We start from the raw sequence: 21,583 nt of genomic DNA, 5'->3' as shown, positions 1-21,583 counted from the left end.
TCAATGGACATGAGTTTAGGTAGGCTCCGGGAGTTGGTGATGGAGAGGGAGGCCTGGTGTGCTGCAGCTCATGGGGTCACAAAGAGTCAGACACGACTGAATGACTGAACTCAACTGAACTAGGCAGGAGCTAAAAATAAGAGACAAAAGAAAAAAATCTTACCCAGATTTTATAAACTGGAATAGAAAAAGGAGGCTTAAAAAGGTAAGATGAAAAGTGGGCAGTTTAAAAAGAAATGCAAGATAGGAGAGGAAAAGTACAATTGCTATAGAAAATACTATGGTTCCCCCCAAAATTAAACAGAATTACCATATGATCCAGCACTTCCAGGTACGTACCCAAAAGAACTGAAAACAAAGGACTTAGAATAGATATTTGTACAGCCATGTTTCATAGTAGTATTATTTACAGCAGCAAAACTGGAAGCAACGCAGTGTCTGTCGATGGATGAATGGATAAACAAAATGTGGCGTCTACACACACTGGAATATTATTCAGCCTTACAAAGGAAGGAAATTCTGATACACGTGAAAACCTTAAAGATGTCATGCTAAGTGAAATAAGTCAGTCATAAAACGACAAATACTGTATGATTCCACTTATTCATGAGATACATAGAAAAGTCGAATTCATAAAGAAAAGTAGAATGGTGGTTGTCAGGGACTGGGGGAGGGAGGGGAGATGGAGTTATTATTTAAATGAGTACAAAGTTTAGGTGTAGGAAGATGAACAGTTTTTAATTATGGACTTTTTGAGTTAGTGGTTCTCAACCCTGATACATATTAATATTATCAGAAAGTAATCCAAAAAAACCCAAGGGGGACTCTGTCTAGCTGGAGGAAATCGACCAGGTAGGGTGGGTCTATTTTTAAATTTTCCCTGCTGCAGCTAGGGTGGCAAAGACTGCTGTAGGCCAGAGCAAATAAAATATTGTGATTTTTCTATTACTTAAAAAACGTTCTGGAGATGGATGGTGATGATGGTTGAATGTACTTGTTACCACTGAACTGTAAACTTAAAAGTGGTTAAAATAATTTATGTCTAGTATATTTTACCATAATTTAAAAAAATCTAAAAAAAAAAAAAAACCCTCTAAAGGACAGTGTTAAGCCTTTTGATACAGGTAATTGCATTATTTGCTTTTTCTTCCTTGCAAGGAAACTGTTCCCTAGTAGCATTTTGAACTCCTTCTTATCTCTTGCAAATACATGTCAAACTGCTGAAATGCTACTCTAACCTTCCCGATAATGTGTTAGTATCTGAGAGTCATGGAGAAGGCAATGGCAACCCACTCCAGTACTCTTGCCTGGAGAATCCCATGGATGGAGGAGCCTGGTAGGCTGCAGTCCATGGGGTTGTGAAGGGTCAGACATGACTGAGTGACTTCACTTTCACTTTTCACTTTCAAAGAGAGGTAAATTTTAATCCTGGCTCCAACCTTTATAGGTTGGGGCCAGATTATTGAAGTCTTCCCAAGTCTTGTTTCCAATAATTAAAATGAACAGGGTGGCAGACAAAAAAAAAACCGACTCAAAGTCTCCAGTTTCATGGTATTTAAGTTTCCAAACCGCACTTTTGCTACATTACAAATATCTTTGTTACATGGGTAGTCAAGTTTGTATAGTTTCTGTGTTTTTAAAAGTATTGGTATATTTACTATCTTAGTTTCATTATCTCCAATAAGCAGTTGTGAATTTCCTGAGCCAACTTTGTCATTAATTTCTTCATTATAATTATAAAAGCACATCATTGTTTTTTCTTAAATCTCAAAGCCAAATTTAAGATTCACTCCCTCCCACCCCCTGCCCCCATACTCCCTGCCACCAGGGGATTTGACTGCCTTATAGTTACTTGAATTACTTTGATTTTTTAAGGAGTAGAATCTTTTTCCCTACTAAAAAGCATGAAACCTAGAATTGTTTTGTTCCACAAAGTGCGATTCTTTCTAAGAACTCCACTTTCCAGGTCTTGTCAGTGTGAGAAAGCTAACAGGGTTTGCTCATAAAGAAGCAGCTTGACTCATGCCCATTTTACTTAACAGATGTTTTGAAATCTTTTATTCCCCAAGTATTTAACTTTTTTCCTCTTCTTTACTTCTCACTACTGTCTTAGTTAAGGCCCCTATCAACTCTTGTGAAGACCACTGCTTTCCCTTGGGTCTCTCTGTCTTCAAGGACAAGATCTTTGATGACTTCCAAACATTGCCTTTTTTTTACATCTGCCTTTGGCACTGAGCAAGCTATGACACTGAGCAAGCTAAGTGAAATGCAAACCCGACCGTGTCATTTCTGTACTTTGAATCCTTCGGTGGCTCTCAGAGCCTACAAAATAAGACCCGAGCACCTTAGCATGGCTGACAGGGCCTTTCATTGACAGCTTTTATCTGATGCTCAGCGTACAGTGAATAGACCCAGTGGTTACTGTCCCTGGCACACCCATGCACACCCACAGCCATGACTTTGCTCCTGCGTGACCATCCCAACTGGCCAGGATGTTCTCCCTTTTCAAGACTTGGCTGGGGAGGCATCTTAACCAGGAACATTCCTCTGTGCTCCCACAGAACCTGCAGGTGCTGAGCACATCATACTACAGTGATCTGCCTCTGTGTCTGCCTACTTCTTTGGTCTCTAAGTTCCTCAGGAACTTGGTACAATATGGCCATGTTACACCAATTGCAGTATCCCTAGCACTTAGCACAGTCTCAGCATTTCAATATTAAATGTAAGTAACCAAAATACTGGAGCACGTTCATCACAAAGCCCACCTCACCGTGCTCTCCCCACCATGCAGACACTAGGGCGTGAAAAGCTGGCCAAGGAACGGATTGCTAAGTGAAAGTCACTTAGTCATGTCTGACTCTTTGCGGCCTCATGGATTATACAGTCCATGGAATTCTCTTGGCCAGAATACTGGAGTGGGTAGTCTTTCCCTTCTCCAGGGGAATCTTCCCAACCCAGGGATCAAATCCAGGTCTCTTGCATTGCAGGCGGATTCTTTACCAGCTGAGCCACAAGGGAAACCCAAGAATACTGAGGTGGGTAATTTGTCCGTTCTACAGGGGATCTTCCTGACCCAGGAATCAAACCAGGGTCTCCTGTATTGCAGGCGGATTCTTTACCAACTGAGCTACCAGGGAAATCCCAAAGTATAATAATACCAAGCAATAGGTGCTCTTTCTTTGTCACATGCAATTTACCTTTTAACATATATTTTCTTTGAAGGGACCAAAATTAGCAAATTTCCCATGTATGACTGCTTTTGAATTTAGAGAATTCAGTTGACAGAAACATGTTCAATGAAATATTAATTGAAAAATTGATTTGTAACTGATAAGCAACTTTCAAGGCCAATTTAAGGAGCAGAAAGAATGATGATGATATGATAATTCTTCTCATATTGGGAATGCATGATACTTCTTGGACCAACATTACTTTGGCTTTTACTTTCCTGAAAATGTGACTGCTAGGGAGATCTTTCTGTTCTAAATACAAGTCAAGAAGCTTTTGTGGAAGGCAGGTTAGAAGGTACTATAATTCACCAAACACATATAACCTTTTTTAGGTATAATATAAAATTTTGGCCTTTTTTTTTTTTTTTTTGTAATCGACGTCCAGCATTTCATCCACTTTGGATCTAAAAAGCTTCTAAATTCACTTCTGCCACCATCCAATTAAAATCTTTTGAGAATTAAGCAATCATTTCCTGACTTGCCAAGGATTAAATTTAGATGCTTGGTTGAACATGAGCCTTATCTCTCCAGCCATCACTTTTAATTGGAGCATGTAAAAGGATAACATAGGGTTTTAGTTGACATCATAGTCTATTGCCATGGAAATGTAAACATGGGTTTGTATTAAACTTGTCTCCAAGCAAGTTTTAGGGGTACAGATAGACTGGGAGACAGGAGATAAATTATGTAAAACAGATCCTCTCAATGTTGGAGTGCCCCAGGAGCACAGACCTGGGTGATCTCATCTTGTCTCATGGCTTTAAATACCATCTATACACTAATGACTCTCAAATTTATATCTCCAGCTCAATCTTTCCTCTGAACTCCAAACTCATATATCTGTCTTCTTGACCACTTCAGCTGGATGCCTGACAGGCACCTCAAGTCTCACAAATCCAGCCTGAGCTGCTAATACCGCCCTCTCCCTGTGTAATTTGTTCTATCACCATCTCAGCACATGTCAATTTCCCCTTCCACTTGCAGAGGGCATAGAGCTGGGGGTAATCCTTGACCTGTCTCGTATTCCTCCACAAATCCTGTCAGCGCTACCTTTAAAATATAATCAGAAGATGCTCACTTCTACCCAGTTGCAGTGTTCAAACTACCATCGTTTCTGGCCTGGACTAACTGGTCTCCCTGTTTCTGTTCTTATGGGTCATATCATGTCACTTGTCTGCCCAAACCCTCCAGTGGCTTTTCGTTTCATCCAGGGTGGGTCCTACCTTTAACTATCAGTTATCTTCTCCTCTCCCTTATTTTCTTCTTTAGCTACACTGGACTCCTGGTAGTTCACTGATCCTACGAGGTGTGCTCCTGCCTCTGGGCCTTTGCATATGCTCTTCTTCTGGTGATCTGTATGGCTTGCTTCCTTTCTTTCAGTAGGTCTTTACTCAAATCACTTTCTCGTTGAGGCTTTCTGTGGCTAATGATCTAAAATTACTATTTCCACCTCCATTTCATGCTTTATTTTCCTCCTTAGCATTTCTGTAACAGGCTGTGAATTTTACTTATTTCTACTGATATTGTTTGTTTCTGCCACTAGAACGTAAGCTCCAAGTGGCAGGGACCTTTGGCTGTGTTTTTCATTGCTGTATCCTCTGCCCTTAGGGAAGTGCAGAGGCACACAGTATAAAACCATTAAATATTCACTGAGTGAATAATTTTAAAAAAACAGGTAATACATGTCATAAGAAATAAAGACTAGTGAAAGCATGATTAACCAGTGTCTAAAAAAATTCATCTGTTATTGGGTTTTCATGGGAATCTGTCTTTGGAGGAGCTCTGACTTAATTTTCTACAAGAACAGACTTGATTTCTCTTATCTTTGCCATTTGGAACCTCAGAGATGATTGTTTAAGAAGGAAGAGAATAATTAAATAAATACAGGTGGGTAGCAAATAATGTTCATTGTTTGCCATGTTGGATGAGCTAATGATTTTTAAAAATTATTAGCACACAGAGCTTACTATTCGTAGTGGACTGAAATTAGAAATGAAAAAAGCTGCTCATTGATTGCATTAGCAGTGTCTGGCACCCATTAATGCAATATATAAAGTGAGTTGGACTTGGATACTATCCAAGAGGGCTTAGTTACTGAAGTAGTTTCATTTCTAAAGTGATTCTACAGTACAGGCATGGGTGTCCAGGTTGGTTATAGTTAAGCTTAGACAGAAACTAAGAAACAGTAATGGAGCTCCTATCTTTAGACCTGAAAATGATAAATCTTTAGTTGTCATTCCTTGCCAACTTACAAAGTAAACACTTAATGAATGCACAGACTATAAGCCTTTAAATGAACTGTAGATGAAAAGGGCAATAAATATGTGCCAGAGTTAGCGGTACAATGATATAATGGAAGGATAAAGGTTGAGAAACCCAGGTTCCCACTGACTGGCTCTATGATTTGGGGTGAGTCATCTAACCTCTCTCAATTACCTCATCTGTAAAATGTGGAGGATGGACTGATAGGCTTCAGCGGTCCTCCAAGCTCTATGTATTATAAGATTTTTTGACTTTAATCACTGTGGTAGGCAGAATTATGCCCCACCCCCACCTCAAGAATGTCTACATCCTAATCCCCAGAAGTTGTGAATATATTATATGGCAAAGGGGAATTAAGGCTGCTAATAAGCTACCTTAAAATAAGGAGATTATCCTGAATTATCCATTTGGGCCCAGTGAAATCACAAGGGTACTTAAAATGTAGAAAACGGAGGCAGAAGAGTGAGTGTGAGGGTGAAGCTATGTGAGAAGGGCTTCACCGACCATTACTGGATTTGAACATGGATGGGGAAACAATGGAAACAGTGAGAGACTTTATTTTCTTGGGCTCCAAAATCACTGCAGATGGTGACTGAAGCCATGAAATTAAAAGACGCTTGCTCCTTGGAAGAAAAACTATGACTGGCCTAGACAGCATATTAAAAAGCAGAGACATTACTTAGCCAAAAAAGGTCCATATAGTCAAAGCTATGGTTTTTCCAGTAGCTATGTATGGATGTGAGAGCTGGACTATAAAGAAAGCTGAGCGCAGAAGAATTGATGCTTTTGAACTGTGGTGTTGGAGAGGACTCTTGAGAGTCTTCAAGGAAATCCAACCAGTCCACTGATTTTCCTAAAGGAAATCAGTCCTGAATATTCACTGGAAGCTAAAGCTGATACTCCAATACTTTGGCTACCTGATGCGAAGAACTGACTCACTGGAAAAGACCCTGATGCTGGGCAAGATTGAAGGCAGGAGGAGAAGGGGATGACAGAGGATGAGATGGTTGGATGGCATCACCAACTTGATGGACAAGGTTTGGGAGTTGCTGATGGACAAAAAGCATGGTGTGCTGCAGTCCATGGGGTCGCAAAGAGTCGGACACGACTGAGTGACTGAGCCAGTTGCTAAACTGAAGAGGCCATGAGCCAGCATCTGAGCAGCCTGTAGAAGCCAGAAAAGGCAAGAAAACAGATTTCCCTCAGAGCTTCCAGAAAGGAATGCAGTTCTACAAAAGACCTGATTTTAGCCCAGTTAGACCTGTATCAGACTTCTGGCCTTCCAGAATTATCAGTATTCAATTTGTAGTGTTTAAGCCATTAGGTTTTTGGTAATTTGTTAATGGAAGGGATAGAAAAATAATACAAGGAAAGTTGAACGCAAGTTTATTACAGATGCAGGCTTTTAAATAAAAATCCTATACTCAGGTATTCTGTAAAGATCTTCAGAGGTAGTAATAATCAGAAACCATGAGAAGCCTGTTAGAAAAATTGTGGGAGAGTATATGTGTGTGTGTGTGCATGTACACACTTGCGCCAAGTCACTTGAGTTGTGTCAGACTTTTTGTGACCCCATGGACTGTAGCCTGCCAGGCTTCTCTGTCCATGGGCTTCTCCATGCAAGAATACTGGAGTGGGTTGCCATGCCCTCCTCCAGAGGATCTTCCTGACCCAGGGACTGAACCCTCATCTCTTACATCTCTTGCATTGAAAGGCAGGTTCTTTACCACCAGCACCACCTGGGAAATTTACTAGCGATTCATGTGAAGAATAGAAATCTGGGTATCTTATAAAGAAAAGAAAATGTCAAGAGAAGAGAGATCAAAGATTATCCACAATGTAAGAGTTTTTTCTCTGGATCTCACTATACTCATCTACAAGTACAGTGAAGGACTGGGATAAATAATCTCTAAATTTCTCTAGCTCTGAAATAAGCTTTTAAATGCTGATAGATGCTACCATGGGCATTTGAGATCCTCCCCTCCCCAAAGTTTGAAGAGTATTCATTTTAGAAAGTAACTATAATTATTTTTAATGTGTAATAGTAAAGCTTCAAAGAAAGCTCTACTTAGTTTAACAAGGAGGGGGCTCTGAATTCTAACCCTGACATTCAGGTAGAGTGCATGGGAAAACTGTTCAGCTTTCCTTCTCTTCTGTTACTTCCCCTATAGAAGTATGGTAAAATTTTAGCTAGATGGATTTTCTAAAGAATGAATTATTTCAGATGTCTCAAGGTTTAGTCCTTTATGTATTGAATAACTAAACTTTAAATATATTCGATGGAACTATATCTAAAGTAAAATGCCCCATTTTTATATACAATTTAATGATTACCATATTCCCTTCTCTTGAAAAGAGTCATGACTAATAACACCAATTACTAGAGTAATGCTCTAGACAGCATTTGCAAGCTATGGCCTGTAGGCTGTTTGTAAGGTGTAGTTTTTTATATTCTGTACATGTTTAAAAAAAAAGGTGTGTGGGGGGGATATGTGACCTTCGATCCTATGTGGCTCAAAAAGTCTAAAATAAATATTATCTGGCTCTTTGCAGAAAGGTTTGCTGACTCCAGCTCTAGAGAAAGATGTGTAGGCCTCTTCATCAAATGTCCAAAACTAGACTGAACTTTGTTATGTCACTAAACAAAAAACATTCATCTTGGCACAAGGTAGCTCAAGTATTCGTGGAAAAATAAAGGCTCTGGGCATTTTTTTTTTTTGGCTGAGCTGCACAACTTGTGGGATGTTTAGTTCCTGAACCAGGACTCCAACCCCAGACCCACATCAGTGAAAGTGCAAGAGTTCTGTCCACTGGACTGCCAGGAAATTCTCCAGGATCTTGGCATTTAAAATTCTTGTTGCTTGTTGATACACTCTCCTCACTTTCAGGGTTTTTTTTGTAATTATTACCTGCCCCTTGCAGTCTCTCCCCCTTTCTAATCTCAAGTCTGGAAATTTGATAACCAATAGCATATTCAAAAGCAGAGACATTACTTTGCCGACTAAGGTCCATCTAGTCAAGGCTATGGTTTTTCCAGTAGTCATGTATGGATGTGAGAGTAGGACTGTGCAGAAGGCTGAGCGCCGAAGAATTGATGCTTTTGAACTGTGGTGTTGGAGAAGACTCTTGAGAGTCCCTTGGACTGCAAGGAGATCCAACCAATCCATTCTGAAGGAGATCAGCCCTGGGATTTCTTTGGAAGGAATGATGCTAAAGCTGAAACTCCAGTACTTTGGCCACCTCATGCAAAGAGTTGACTCATTGGAAAAGACTCTGATGCTGGGAGGGATTGGGGGCAGGAGGAGAAGGGGACGACAGAGGATGAGATGGCTGGATGGCATCACTGACTCAATGGATGTGAGTCTGAGTGAACTCCGGGAGTTGGTGATGGACAGGGAGGCCTGGTGTGCTGCGATTCATGGGGTCGCAAAGAGTCGGACCCGACTGAGCGACTGAACTGAACTGAACTGAGCTTATAAACATTGTAAACAATGTAAGATTTGGTCAGTTATGTGAAGACCCTAAAACTAGTTTATAAGTAAATCACAGGTAGTTTAGTGCAGGTATTTGGTGACTAATTTTGCTAGTCCCAAGGTCTTTTTATTTCCAGGTTCTCAGCTGTCCTTTGAAAAGGCAAGGTGTCAGGACAGATAAGGTCTTACTGTAGTGTGATCATTTTTTATTTTTATAATATACAAACAGCAGTATATCTGAAAAGCCACTCACCAAAAAATTAAACTCAAGCAATCTAAATGGTAGGATTTTCTTGGAACATTTTTTTTTTCTTTAAAATAAACATACATTACTTTTTACAATCAAAGAGGCGATTTCATTAAAAAAAAAAAAAAAAGATATCTTGGAACTATCTCTCCATTCAGTCTCACTGTCCTAACTCAACTATTTTCATCTATCATATTTTGTTTATTCAATGACTTTAAAATGGTTGTATATACTGGATTTTTAATTTGATTCACATTTGGTTTGCCACAGGTAACCTATGGTTACTCTAATACTGAAAAATAAGCTGTAAATATGATATGCAAGCAAGCTGACAATCAATATGGTGAAAGATGACCGCCTAAAATTTTGACTTAGGCTCCACCCATTTTCTACACATTCACACGTATAATACCCAACCTGGATAGTGTTACAGCTCAAAACACTTTCCTCCATTTAGTGTGCAAAACAACCCTGTTAAGTGGGCACATTCTCGGAGGTAAAATGACTTGGCCAAAGTCACTCGGCTAGCCAGGGAACAGGTTTAGCAGCCTAGTCAAGAAAACAGGACCAGATCTTTAGAGGCGCTGCTATTTAAACGAGAGCTTTCACTACACGCTGGCCTTTATGTTCCCTCATCTGACAATGACCTTTACAAACTCAAACTTCCCTCTTCTACCCTATCGAGGCACGCGAGGCGGGCTGGGGAAATCTGTGGGTTAGTCGCTCAGTTGTGTCCGAGTCTTTGTGCCCCCCTAGACTGCAGCTCGCCAGGCTCCTCTGTCCATGGAATTCTCCAGGCAAGAATACTGGAGTGGGTAGCCATTCCCTTCTCGTGGGGATCTTCCCGGTCCAGGGATCGAATCCGGGTCTCCCGCACTGCGGGTAGATTCTTTACAGACTGAGTAGTTCACATCCAAAGTCAACACTGCGTCCCCAAAGCCCTAGTTCCAAGGCAGAGAGAAGAAAGCGCTGGAGGCGCAGCCTCTGCGAGCTGGTCCCGAACTAACCTGACCAGGTCGGTCATGCAGGAGCCCACCACCACCACCGCCGCCGCCGCCTCCGCCACCTCGTCCTGCCACTGCCTCCCAGGGTCCCCAGACGCGGCCATTGCTCAAAGTCGGCAGTGTCCAACCTGGAGGCTGCCCTTTAACCTTTGCCCCACCCCGTAACCAGAGACGCCGCTCCCACGTTCCCTAACGACGCGGGCCTTCCGGACGCCCGGGTGGGTCGCCCACCTGGATGCCCGAAATAACCCCATCCACCAACTGCCCCCAGTTTTTCCAGGAATTGTCTTCCTGCACAGTCTCTCGTAGTAGAGCCATCCTACGAGTTCCAGACTCCGCGCAGCTCGCCAAGCACGAGGTAGGCGCGGAGGCAGGAACTTTCAGGCACTCTGGGGACGCCCTTCCGAGCGCCCGGCCTGGCGCGGCCGGGGACGCGCACGCCGCCCGGCTCCAGGGCCGCCGAGGGGGCGGGGCGGGGCGGGACGTCGGGGGACGCGCACGCATCCGGCCCGCGGTGCGCGCGCAGGTTGGTGCGTCGGTCGGGGGCGCGCTCGGGTAACCTGTACCCCACGTAGTCGCCGGTTACCGATCCGACTTAAGTTCCAGGTACCTGGACTGGGGCTGGTGCGGGGAGGTTGGATCCCGAGTTACACAGGTGGCGCTGAGGACCGTAGTTTTACATATGCCCAGGGCTCGCCTTCTCTTCCTATAGAGAAGGCCCCTGTCCCAAAGATGCCCTACTCATTCCCGTCACGCTAGTCCCCTCAAGAACGAGCCCAGGCCAGAGGCTGCCCTCTCTCCACACCTAGCCCGCCCCCTGGTTCCTGATTAAGCTCAAGACTCTGCTTTTTCCTGCCTGATTAGGGGATCATACAATTTGGGAGAAGTTGTCCCCTTTTAGAGCGGGGTGGTCCTTCTTTGGGTTCGAGCTGATTGTTTTTCTTGAATGCTGCCCCTTGGAGAAATTACTTCCCGTGTACTTCCCTCGTGCGCCGTATGACGTCGACGTGACGCAGCAGGACGCCACCCCTTTCCGTTCCATGACGTAAGCTGGGCACGTGTTTCCGTGTTTGTCATCCCATCTTAATTGCGAGAAGGTAGACGATGCTTTAGACGTGTTTGTATTCCCCAGACTGCCCATCGAAGTACCTCATGTGACCCTATCTTGAGGCAGCAGAGCTCTGTAAAAATTGTATTTCTGCATTTCTTTCTGTATATTACATGTCAAAATCAGGAAATAGAAATTTCACAACTAGCTTTCAAGGGAAACGGGCCACAGTAAATTTTTGCCTATCTGGGATCGATTACTGTGCTTTTTTTGTGTAAAAAATACTACTGGGAGTCATCCCCCATCTGTGTATCTCGCTCAGAAGCCAAAGAACTATAATTTTTAGCTATTCGGTGACCTCTGATTTTGGAGTCAGGTTTTTCCCCCCCTCTCTTGTCTAGAGAAGTCACAGCAGCTGTGCTTGTAACATTTTAATGCTGCGTGAAATCTTGCACTGTCAAAAGATAGTATTATGGCTGTTCAGGAAACAAAGACAAATTCATTCCTTCAGGTGTCATTCTAAGGTCATGACAGTTGCTGAATTGGATGGGGTGTTGTCACCTTAAGTATAGTTTGGTTTCTGGAGCAGGTTTGTTCCCTCTAGCATTTTACCTAGTGAATCACTTAGGCCAGCTTCAGCAGTAGGCCAACATTAGTCTAATTTGTTTCTAGTTGTCAAGCAACCGTTAGTCTAAATTCATGACTTTTTTGTTCTTTTTACTAGATGTATGCTTTTAAAAAAACAAATTCGCTTTGATGCTTTCCTCTTTGGTGTTTATTTGAGAAGAAGTTAGGTATAGTGGACTTTGAGGGAGATCTGAATTTGAATTCCAATCCTGCTTGCTAGGTTTGTGACTTTAAGTTACTTAGTCTTGCTCAACATTAGTTTTCTTGTCTTTGAAATGGGAACAAAAATATTAAACAGAGGACGAGGTAGTTGTTGGGAAGTAAATGAAATTGCAGCTAGAGATGGGTAATATAGTGCCTGATATTCAGTAGATTTTGAGAATGTATTGGTTCTGTTTCCATTTTTCATAGAAATGAGAGATGAAATAATAATAGGTATTGTGGGAAAATACATGGAAGAATAATTTTGTAGTGTAGGTAAGGTCCTTTTGCTTTTTTCCAAAATGAGTATTTCTGTTTTGCATATGATCTAGATAAGCCTCCTTTCAAGAACTGTGACATCAATGAGCAGAAATAAAAGTGGAAATGTTGCAGAAATAGAAAAAAATAGGCTTCAAAGTGATAATATGGTCTAGTATATTATTCAAAGACAAATTATAAGTTATCTATGTCATCTGTAAAATGGGAATTCTAATATATGCCTTACCATCCAGAATTGTGGAGGTCAAGTGCACTAATGTTTATGGAAGCTCTTTGTAAGTGATAAAGTGTTATAAAATGTACTTGATTTTTATGACTGATAATACAGTGCATTAGATGTTTATGCTTATTTTGTGATGACATATTGGAATGGTGGTGGGAGGCCATCTGTTAAGTGGTCAGAGGAGGACCTTGTTTTATATTTGCAGAAAAGATGATTTGAATACTAAAGTATAAAGCTTTTTCTACTTCAGAGGTACTTTTGGGTGTCATCAGTATGTAGGGTCACAGTGGGTTTTTTTGTTATTATTTGTTTTTATGATTGTTATTTATTTTTTTGCCCTTTATTACTCTGAAATGTTTAAAATGGCTACTAGTTTTCAGCATTTAGCAGGGAGCTGTAAATCCTCGTGGGGCATAGTATATGAAAACTAGAATGAGCACATCATTTACTTGCAATTGTAACTTGCAGGAAATTAATTTGCTTTTGATGTGGGATTATCCTTTCAGATTGAAGAAGAAAATGATCATTTAAATTGACTTATTCACCTCTGAAAGTAGAGGCTTTCATTTAGAAATCATAGAATTTATGTACTCCCTCCTCCAGCCCCATGGGTTTCCAAATAATTTAGAGATGATTTATTGGTTTTACTTTTGTATTTTCAAGTGTAAGAATTTCTTAGTGCCTTAGAGTCAAAAACTTTTAGATCTATGATAGTTTGTGCTGCTTAACATCTGGATAGGTGTGTGTTTACATAGATTTTTTGCTACATCTCAGATATGCTATTTTCTACCAGATTTTTTGAGGGCATAATACCTTTTCTTCATACCTAAATATTTCTCTAGCTCTTGTCTCCTTATTCATCTTTATTAAAAAATGCTTCTTGATGCTTAGGGTGTACTAAGTACTTCTGTTAAACACTAGAGAGTCAAGACAGTTCTGCAGGGAAGAGATCACTAAGCAGGTAATTATACTGTGGAGCGGAAATAAGAAAGAGGTGTATCAGTAAATACACCTACAAGTAAATAACTTGTAAGTAATAATTGCAAGTAGATTTTCTTCTTCTGAAATTTTGCAGTTTTATCATTCAAGTTCTTTCTCTTTGTTCTGATCATCATTCTTTCCTTCTTCTTTCAGTGGTGATTTGCAAGGCAAGTTAAAATGTCTCCAGAAGTGGCCTTGAACCGAATTTCTCCAATGCTCTCCCCATTCATATCTAGCGTGGTCCGTAATGGGAAAGTGGGACTGGATGCTACAAACTGTTTGAGGATAACTGACTTGAAATCGGGGTATGTACCAGAACCAATTCATGCATTTCCTCATAACAGACCTTTCTCACCAGGCTTGTAAAAGTTGAACACCACAAAAATTGATCAAGTCATGCCCTTATATGTTAAATTGGTTTTGTCCAGTTGTTGACATTTTATGTTTCAGGTTATTTAGTTGTGTTGCGGCCATTGCTTCATGATCAGAATGTTTTGTGTGTGTGTGTGTGTGTGATTAAGGCATATCTCTTTGTTAACAGTGTACCATGTGGTTTTTAGCTAGTGTGTTTTTCATCATTGACTTGTTTTCTTGTTTTGTGTTCTGCGATTCAGTATGCACTGTAAGAGTTGGGATTTGAGATTGTGAATCTGACATTATTTGATAGTTGCTCCTAATAGGAAAATTATAATTGCAGCCCAGAATGAGTCATTTTTCACAATGGAATTGAGACAGTAATATCTCATGCCTAGAAATGTTGCATTTAAAAAACCCAACTTTTTATTTTGAAATAGATTTACTTAAAGAATAGTTACAAAAATGCTACAGAAAATTAATGCTGTTACGTGCTGATAATTGTTCTATAAGTCTTATTTGAATTTTACCAGTTTTCCTGTTAATGTCCTTTTTCGGTCCAGAATCCAATCCATGATACAGATTGCATTTAGTTGTCATGTCTACCTTATCTTCCAAATCTGTGACAGTTCTTGGCTTTCATTGTCTTCCATGATTTTGAAGCTTTTAAAGATAGCATTGGTTAGTTACTTTGTAAAATATTGCTCAATATGGGTTTGTCTAATGTTTTCCCTTTATCAGAGAAATACTCACTCTGATACCTCCCCTCAGTATTACAGAAGGGATGTATGATTTTCAGTACAGCATTAAGATTGTGTGTATCAGGTTTTGCCACTGTGAAACTGATTTTCCCTTTGTAATTAGTAAGTACATTGTGCAGGGTGTTTGACATTGTGCAGATGTTCTGTTTCTCATCTTGCTTTTGTCCGTTAATTTCAACCTCCATTAATGGTTCTTGCCTGCAATCATTGTTACTGTGGTTCTTGGATAAGAATGATTTTTAATTTCCCTTTTCCTCCTATACTTAGTCATTTAATTCTTCTGTAAAGAAGCATTACCCTTTCCCTGCCAATTATTTATTTGTTTATTTATATCATTATGAATTTTGAGGCATTTATTTTATTCTTTGAGTCATAATCCTCAATGAACTGTGTTCATTTATTTTTTTGCTCAGTTGTTCTAGCCTTTGTCATTGGGAGCTCTGTCAAGTTGTCTTTTGAGCATATCTCCGTAATTTTTTGAACATTTTCTTACTAGAGATACTACATTCTTGATTTAGCTCTTCTTTTAAAAGCTCTTTTATTTTTACTTTCTACAAATCTTGCTATTTTCTGACTAAGCTGAAGACCTGGATATAACTAAGATAGAGAAGACTAGGTTAGTTGGACATTTCATTGGAGTGGTACAGTGCTTTTTAAGTAATCAGTGGGTAGGGGTTTCTTTTTGAGGTGATGAAAATGTTCTAAAATTAGTGGTAATGGTTACACGACTCTCTGTTATTCTAAAAATGACTGATTTATGCACCTATAAAGGTGAATTTTATGGTTTGTGAATTATCTCTCATTAAAGTTGTCATTAAAAAGACAAACCTGTGTATCCATGGTTATTTACTGGCATGAATGGATAGGACATGGAAAAAAAGATCTTTCTTCTTTAGTTTGTCACAAATATTCTTTTCAGAGATATTGAAGACATGACAGGACTGATGGCAGAGGACTGGGAACTGGTTTATGTCAGATGATATGAACACATAAACCTGAACTTCCTACTCTTTTGTTGGTATCCTGAGAAAATAGTTGGATTCACCCAGATAAAGTCCCTTTACTTCTTTGTAGACTTCCTCTTTGGTGCTTCCAAATTCCTGAATGTTTAGTTGAGTGTTTAGGTGCAAATAGTGGATCTGATGATTAATTTGAAATGAATCGACTAGACCTGGCCCTGTCTGGACTAACTCTGTAAAAAATACTTGAAAGGGTGTTTAATGACTTGTAGTATTCATGGAGTTTACTTTCTTTAGATTTAGAAAAGGAGTAAAATGATCTCTACCTACATTAACAAACCCGCTACAGATAAAATGATGTGAAAAGCCTTATTAATCTAGAGCATTTTATGTAGTACTTAACCGAAAGATTCATGAAAATTCTTTTGAAACTCATTAACAATTCTTTTCTCAGTGTTTCAACCAAAGTATGAATACCTGACGTTTCTATAGCAAAACAATGGCAGAGTTAGAGAAAATAATTTTTTTTTTCTGTGTGTTGCTTTTGGCATTTCCCTTTCTTTTAGACCAGCAGCCACCTGGTGGCTCAAACGGTAAAGAATCTACCTGCAATGCAGGAGATCCAGGTTCAATCCTTGTGTCTGGAAGATCCCCTGGAGAAGAAAATGGCTACTCACTCCAGTCTTCTTACCTGGAGAATCCCATAGACAGAAGAGGCTGGAGGGCTAGACTCCGTGGGGGTCACAAAGAGTCGGACATGACTGAGTGACAGACACTTCCATTTTTCAGTCAGTTATGAGAATTGGGATCCATGTTTGGAATTTCTCTTAAATCAAATGTTTAAAATGAGGAGACTAATTTTTATAGATCACAAGAGCCAGTATTGTTACCATATATAGCTACTTGCCCTTGACGAGATGAGGTACCAGAGTTTCTGTATTCTAGGTCTGACTCACAGAAGGACTAGATAGGCAAGAATCTATGCAAAGTAAGTTTGTTTTTTTTTTTTTAAATAGCAATTCACTTTTATTTCTCTTATGGCAACTAAATCTCTCTACCTTATGTAAGATTATGTGTGTTTCCAAACTCCATTGCTAGGCTGTCAGTATCAAGGACAGGACTCTTGTTTAAAATATTTTTATGCCTCTGTATAAAAACAAAAAATTTTTATGCCTTGAGAATCCTGTATGCAGGTCAGGAAGCAACGGTTAGAACTGGACACAGAACAACAGACTGGTTCCAAATAGGAAAAGGATTACGTCAAGGCTGTATATTGTCACCCTGCTTATTTAACTTATATGCAGAGTACATCATGAGAAACGCTGGGCTGGAAGAAGCACAAGCTGGAATCAGGATTGCCGGGAGAAATATCAATAACCTCAGATATGCAGATGACACCACCCTTATGGCAGAAAGGGAAGAAGAACTAAAGAGCTTCTTGATGAAAGTGAAAGAGGAGAGTGAAAAAGTTGGCTTAAAGCTCAACATTCAGAAAACTAAGATCATGGCATCTTGTCCCATCACTTCATGGCAAATAGATGGGGAAACAGTGGAAACAGTGTCAGACTTTATTTTTTGGGGGCTCCAAAATCACTGCAGATGGTGATTGCAGCCATGAAATGAAAAGACGCTTACTCTTGGAAGGAATGACCAACCTAGATAGCATACTGAAAAGCAGAGACATTCCTTTGCCAACAAAGGTCTGTCTAGTCAAGGCTATGGTTTTTCCAGTGGTCATGTATGGATGTGAGAATTGGACTATAAAGAAAGCTGAGTGCCAAAGAATTGATGCTTTTGAACTGTGGTGTTGGAGAAGACTCTTGAGAGTCCCTTGGATTGCAAGGAGATCCAGCCAGTCCATCCTAAAGGAGATCAGTCCTGCGTGTTCATTGGAAGGAGTGATGTTGAAGCTGAAACTGCAATACTTTGGCCACCTGATGTGAAGAGCTGACTCATTTGAAAAGACCTCGATGTTGGGAAAGATTGAGGGCAGGAGGAGAAGGGGACGACAGAGGAGAAGATGGTTGGATGGCATCACTGACTCAATGGACATGGGTTTGGGTGGACTCCGGGAGTTGGTGATGGAGAGGGAGGCATGGTGTGCTGTGGTTCATGGGGTCGCAAAGAGTCGGACACGACTGAGTGACTGAACTGAACTGAACTGAATGCCTCTGTAAGTTCTACCATGGTGTCTTTCTAATGTAGTAAGTAAAGGTTGAATGAATGAATGCATTAGCTGTTTTCCCAGAGAAATTGTGCTATTTGGGGATCAGAGTAGTTTGGACTTGTGGTTCAGAACATGTTTGTTGGTCTGAGAGTTGATCGCTTAAATTCTGTTACGCATAATCCTTTTAAATGACATTCCCTGACAAATGAGTTGGTTTTAGAGATTATGGTCAAGTGTGTTACAGTACTGGGTTTACTCTTCTAGATGGAATTTATATTGAGACGTGGAGGGGCTGAATTTTAAATGTTAGGGAATTATTCCATGAGCGTACTGAATGTTTATTAGCTCTCTGCCCTATGTTAATTTGATCACAAGCATGTGTTATTTGTAAGATGCCATATTTTGTCTTTTTTTAGTGATTTACTAATCTTGAAGATGTCTAAGTGTTCCACATTCTGGAATGATGCCTGAGAGGAAAGCAGGGGAGGGCTCACTGCAACCTGTGACAGCTGAGCCTTAATATCTTTTTTCAGCACATCACAGTGACTCAACCTTACTGGCACATGGCTGTGTTTGGGGCATCTGCTATGACATCTCATCTACCCACAACTACCTGTTGCATGTTTTGGGTCCATGTTCTGAATTTCATTACTGAGTTAAAAATAGATACTCAGTGTAGTTGATTACTAAATGGAACAGTTTTGAAAGATGAGTGCTGTCGGCTTTGAAGACTGATCTCAGATTGGCTGCTTTAGTCTCTAGCTGGCAGGCTGAGCCTCTCTCTTTAGCCTTATGTCTAGAACAAAGTTGCTGCCCTGAGAAAGTGTTAGTTGCTCTGCTGCTGTTGCTGCTAAGGCGCTTCAGTCGTGTCCGACTCTGTGCGACCCCATAGATGGCAGCCCACCAGGCTCCCCTGTCCCTGGGATTCTCCAGGCAAGAACACTGGAGTGGGCTGCCATTTCCTTCTCCAATGCAGGAAAGTGAAAAATGAAAGTGAAGTCGCTCAGTCGTGTCCGACTCTTAGCGACCCCATGGACTGCAGCCTATCAGGCTCCTCTGCCCATGGGATTTTCCAGGCAAGAGTACTGGAGTGGGTTGCCATTGCCTTCTCCGAGTTGCTCAGTCGTGTCTAACTCTTTGCGACCTCCAGGTTCCTCTGTCCATGGATTTCTCCAGGCAGGAATACTGAAGTGGGTAGCCATTCTCTCCTCCAGCAGATCTTGCCAACCCAGGGATTGAACCCAGTTCTCCCACACTGCAGGCAGATTCTTTACCATCTGACCACCAGGGAAGCTTCCCTGAGAGGCAATAGTTTAATTTTGAAGATGGGCAACTTTTAACAATTTAACTATCTAGCTGTTCACTTGGTCTTTCCGTTTTACTTGCTTTTTCATACTCTTCTGTGATCTTTTTCCTTTTTCCCTGTGCATAGTTTTATACTTTATTCATTATGTATAAATGTATCTCTAAATAATATGTAGTATTGTTTTATATGTTTAAAAAGTTTATGCAAATGATACCATACTGGATATATTCTGCAACTTGCTTGTTTTGCTTAGTGTTAAATTCATCAGATTTATTGATAATTATATTTAACGGTTCTCGTTCTTTCATTGCACTGCTGTATCATATTCCATTGTCTGAATATGCCTCCAATTTTTAAATTCACTCTTATGCTGACTGACTTGTATGTTATTTTAAATTTCTTTTGACAAAGCAAGCCATGATGAACATTGTCCCACCTTTGCTCAAGAAGATATTTTGAGATTATTTTCTGGGGCAAAGGTTTTTGAATTGGGTATGGTTACCCATTTTTGGTTGTAAAATCAGTGGAATGAGTCACCCCATCATTTAAAAACTGAATGAGAAGGGAATGGAACTATCAGAATGTGTCACACTTAATAAGAATAAGCACCATTTTGTGAATTTTCCTTTGAGTTGTATGCTTGAACTGGGTCATAGTATAAAATGTGTGTGATGATCAAAAAAGTTTTAAAGCTACCCCTTTAGGGTATATTCATAGAAATGGAATTGCCAGCTTTTAGAGTATATGGTATTTTATTCCATTAGATATTGCCAAATTGTATCAATTTCTTTCTACCAAAAATGAATGAGAGTTCTCGTCTTTCTATAGCCTTCACAATACTGTGTGTTGTCAGACTTAATTTTTTGTGAAGCTGATGGATGTGAAGTGGTATCTCATTATGCTTTTAATTTGTATTTCCCTGATTACTAGTGTAGTGAAGAATCTTTTCATTGATTTCTTCTTTTGGGAGTACCTTTGCTCATCTTTTGGGCTTCGCTGGTGGCTCAGATGATAAAGAATCCACCTGCAATGTGGGAGACCTGGATTCAATCCCTGGGTTGGGAAGATTCCCCTGGAGAAGGGAATGGTTACCCACTCCAGTATTCTGACCTGGAGAATTACGTGGACAGAAGAGCCTGACAGCCTAGTCCGTGGGGTCACAAACAGTAAGACACGACTGAGCAACTTTCACTTGCCCATCTTTTAAGTGGATTGTTTATGTGTATGTGCGTGTGTGTATATATATATATATAAATGTAGGGAGAGAGCTTAAAATGTTGTTTATGTAGTTTGGATACTAATCTTTCAGCAGTTACATATATTACAATCTCCATTTAGTTTGTGGTTTATGTTCTTAATTTGGTGCTACTGATATCTAGCAGTTTTAATTTAATGAAATCATTCATCAACATTTTCCTTTTTAGATTTGTTCTCTCTTGTGTGTGTGTGTGTGTGTGTGTGTATTTGTAAGAGAGAGAAAAGAACCATTTCAGGAAATTCTGTCCTACTCAAAAGTTATATGTCTTTCTCTCAGAATTTTAAAGTTTTCCTTTTTGGGTCTTTAAATAAGAATTTATTTTTCTATAAAATACATTGTAAGATAGGAGTATAGTTTTTTCCCACCAATGAATAATTGGTTGTCCCAGCATCATTTATTGAAAACCTCATCCTTTGCTTGTGGCTCTGTAATGCTGTGTCTCTTATTATGTCAAGTTTACATTGCACATGGATCTATTTCTAGGCTTCCTGTCCTGATCAGTCAACCTCCTTGTCCTTATGCTAGTTTGTGCTATATTAACCATTACCACTTTATAGTGTATGTTGTGATAGCTGGTAGGAAAATTTCTCCTCATCCATCTTGTTCTAAGGGCTTCCCTGTTGGCTCAGAGGATGAAGCGTCTGCCTGCAATGCAGGAGACCCAGGTTCGATCCCTGGGTTGGGAAGATCCCCTGGAGAAGGAAATGGCAACCCACTCCAGTATTCTTGCCTGGAGAATCCCATGGACAGAGGAGCCTGAGCGGGCTACAGTCCACGGGGTCGCAAAGAGTCAGACACGACTGAGTGACTTCACTCACTTGTTCTAATTCTTAAAACTTGTCTTGCTTAACTGTATATCCTAAATACTCTTTTTTATAACCTCATTTATTTTGTTTGTTTGTTTTTTGGCCACGCCATGCGGTTTGCAGGATCTTAGTATCCCAATCAGGGATTGAACCCAGGGCCATGACAGTGAAAGTACTGAGTCCTAACCTCTGGAACTCCAAGGAAGTCCTTCATTGAAATGGTTGCATATGTAAAAAATCTGCCTGCAATGTGGAAGACCTGGGTTCAATCCCTGGGTCAGGAAGATCCCCTGGAGAAGAAAACGGCAATCCACTCCAGTATTCTGGTTTGGAGAATTCCATGAACAGAGGAGCCTGACAGGCTACAGTCCATGGGGTCTCAAAGAGTCAGACATGA

At 40.4% G+C, this 21,583-nt stretch overlaps 2 protein-coding genes across 7 annotated transcripts in view; one reads left to right on the top strand and one right to left on the bottom strand.

The window, feature by feature from the left end:
* RBKS (ribokinase) overlaps window positions 1-10,390 on the bottom strand; it is a 108,498-nt gene extending 98,108 nt beyond the window's left edge. Inside the window, exon 1 of one of the 3 annotated variants that reach the window (XM_040224385.1) lies at window positions 10,220-10,390. In XM_040224385.1, coding sequence (XP_040080319.1) covers window positions 10,220-10,320 — 101 coding nt within the window. In that variant the 5' untranslated portion in view covers window positions 10,321-10,390. The remainder of the gene's footprint in view (window positions 1-10,219) is intronic. The other 2 variants (XM_040224386.1, XM_040224384.1) reach the window with 2 other exon arrangements.
* A 295-nt stretch (window positions 10,391-10,685) lies between these two features.
* Window positions 10,686-21,583, top strand: part of BABAM2 (BRISC and BRCA1 A complex member 2) — a 410,927-nt gene continuing 400,029 nt past the window's right edge. Inside the window, exons 1-3 of one of the 4 annotated variants that reach the window (XM_040224353.1) lie at window positions 10,746-10,822; window positions 11,989-12,111; window positions 13,729-13,880. In XM_040224353.1, coding sequence (XP_040080287.1) covers window positions 13,753-13,880 — 128 coding nt within the window. In that variant the 5' untranslated portion in view covers window positions 10,746-10,822; window positions 11,989-12,111; window positions 13,729-13,752. Of the gene's footprint in view, window positions 10,823-11,183; window positions 11,262-11,988; window positions 12,112-13,728; window positions 13,881-21,583 lie in introns of those variants that run through there. The other 3 variants (XM_040224352.1, XM_040224354.1, XM_040224355.1) reach the window with 3 other exon arrangements.

The sequence above is a fragment of the Oryx dammah genome, unplaced genomic scaffold (genome assembly GCF_014754425.2).
Source record: "Oryx dammah isolate SB20612 unplaced genomic scaffold, SCBI_Odam_1.1 HiC_scaffold_25, whole genome shotgun sequence".
Classification (NCBI taxonomy): domain Eukaryota; kingdom Metazoa; phylum Chordata; class Mammalia; order Artiodactyla; family Bovidae; genus Oryx; species Oryx dammah.
The sequence above is the reverse complement of the archived record's forward strand: the minus strand, read 5'-3'. Positions and strand labels throughout refer to the sequence as shown.